The 2,500-nt window shown below is 45.5% G+C and overlaps 1 protein-coding gene across 1 annotated transcript in view; it reads right to left on the reverse strand.

Annotated features, from left to right (window-relative positions):
- The window catches only part of LOC125041402, a 332,441-nt gene that overhangs the window by 19,395 nt on the left and 310,546 nt on the right, over positions 1-2,500 (reverse strand). Inside the window, exon 12 of the mRNA XM_047636328.1 lies at positions 1-48. This exon is cut by the window's left edge and continues 93 nt beyond it. Coding sequence (XP_047492284.1) covers positions 1-48 — 48 coding nt within the window. The remainder of the gene's footprint in view (positions 49-2,500) is intronic.

Below are 2,500 nucleotides of genomic sequence, written 5' to 3' on the forward strand. Positions count from 1 at the left end.
GGTACACGCCGATCATCTGCAGGTTCACTTCCACCTCCGGCTCTCGATCTGCAGGGAGGAACAGGGCAAAGGTCAGGCGGAGGCTGAGCGAGACGAATGGGGGGGAAAGAGAAAGGGGGAGAGGGCACAGGGAGCGAGGGTGGGAGGGAGGGAGGAAGGAGGGAGGGAAGGATGGAGGGAGGGAGGGAGAAAGGAAGAGAGGGAGGGAGGGAGGAAGGGAGAAAGGAAGAGAAGGAGAGAGGGAGAGAGAGAGAGAGAGAGAGAGAGAGAGAGAGAGAGAGAGAGAGAGAGAGAGAGAGAGAGAGAGAGAGAGAGAGAGAGAGAGAGGGTGGGGGAGTAGATAGATCAACGGAGGGATAGGTAAAGATATGAATACCTAGACAGAGACGAAAACGCTAACCCAAAAAGAAAAAGCCCCTCTCGTTCCCGAAGCGCCAGGAGTCAGGGGCGAGGCTGAAAGGGAGAAGGGAGAAGGGAGAGTCGATGGATAAAAGTACGTGGGAACTAGCTGGGGGTGGGTGCTGGGGGGGTTGTTGGAATGGGGAGGGGGTGGGGCTGAGAGAGAGAGCGATCTTGGGAACGTCGAGCAAGAGAACGTGGGAGGAACGGAAAATAACTGTGCACTTTACGCCATGGAACATTATCTAAAGGTCATTACAATTTCACAAGCAAATCACTAGGGAAAGGTTACCCAATTACCAAGTTATTGATGTATCACTTCTCACTGACATTACGAGATGATATAAATTGCCACGTGACTTCTACCATCCAATGGCGCTGGCGGAACGAATTATAACTAATCTGTGTTACAGTTTCATACAAATTTCGAATTTTCTTTTGCGTCTAGTTAATTCAATGAAGGCGCGACAATGGCTAGTTGAATACGGCTGATGAGAAAATAGGAATAGCTGATGAAAACAACGTAATACGAAATAAGGAAAGAGTTCCTACTTTATACGAACGTTAATCAACATCCTGTTATATTCTGAGTACAGACAACATCATCAACTCTGCTTCCTTCGATTCGATAATAAAGGTCAGCCTTCCAAAGTGACAGGAAATTTAGAAACAAGAAAGAAAATGAAAATTCCGACCCAGGGAAACGAAAAGAAAACACACAAAAAGGGAGGAGCAGATACTTCAGACACTTCGTCGAGGCGGAGATGTACGTCCACCAAGCCAACAGGTCCTACGGGGCTAATAACAAATTGATGTAAAAAGCCTGTAACGTGTCTCCAGCCTGTTGTTTAAGACTGCTTACTGCTACACATTTTTTGTTTTATTTTATTTTCCACGTTGTAGCTTTGTTGTGGATATTTTAGCTTTCTTGTTTGTGACCCCGTTCCAACGTCTCTGAATTGCCTAAGGAGCGCAATGTACACACACACACACACACACACACACACACACACACACACACACACACACACACACACACACACACACACACACACACACAGACACTGTCTTTTTATCTATCTATTTATTTATCTATCTATCTATGTGCGTATACATATGTATGCATGGATACATAAAGAGAGAGAATGAGTGAGGGAGAAAGGCAGGAAAAAATAGACAGAGTAAAAGACAGAAAATCGAGAAAACAGCTATAGAGTGACGGGGATAATATGTATGTAGAAAAGTAGAAAAGTAGATAAGTAGAAAAGTTAGTACTGTTAATAAACATCTAACGGAGTGAGTGAATAAAGGGAATAAGTACAGTTGTTATTATCTACTTAGTAATATGTACTGTGCACCGATTACATGCACGAGATGACACAAAGATGATAACGAAGAAAGCCTAATTATTTTCATGAATGAATGGATAAGCTGTGTAACCTAGTGTGAAAAAAGTCTACGGAATATCTTAGTCACATTTCGGATTTGGCACAGACGAGAAGCGGTTAAGCATTACTGTGGCCTCGTCTGTGTTCGTTACATTTTCATGACGTCTCCTTAGTATGAAATATTCATTCGTCGTGTTTTTTTTTTCTTAATCCTTAAGGTCCGAGTGAAGGATCAGGGTGAGGGGAGGGAAGGGAAGGGGGGGGGGGGGGTGGAGCAGGAGAAGGGGTTGTGGGGAGAAGGGAAGGGCTGGGTGGAAGAAGGGAAGGGCTGGGGGCTGGGTTCCCCTCCACTGCCTCCTCGCCGCCAGGAGTCTAAAGAGACACGGGGCCATCACATTAACATAGACACGGAAGGAATGGCTACCTGCTACTTGTTCTTTTTCATGGGAGGATGAATATAGCCTCTTTTTCTTCTCTCGTTCTCTTTTTTTGTGTGTGTTACGAAGAAAAGTCACCATCCCTCTCACACTTCCTGGCATATGGACACAATCGCACACACACACACACCTACACACGCACACACACACACACACACACACACACACACACACACACACACACACACACACACACACACACACACACACACACACACACATACACTCTCTCTCTCTCTCTCTCTCTCTCTCTCTTTCTCTTTCTCTCTTTCTCTC

This window comes from Penaeus chinensis, chromosome 3 (assembly GCF_019202785.1).
Source record: "Penaeus chinensis breed Huanghai No. 1 chromosome 3, ASM1920278v2, whole genome shotgun sequence".
NCBI classification, from domain to species: Eukaryota; Metazoa; Arthropoda; class Malacostraca; order Decapoda; family Penaeidae; genus Penaeus; species Penaeus chinensis.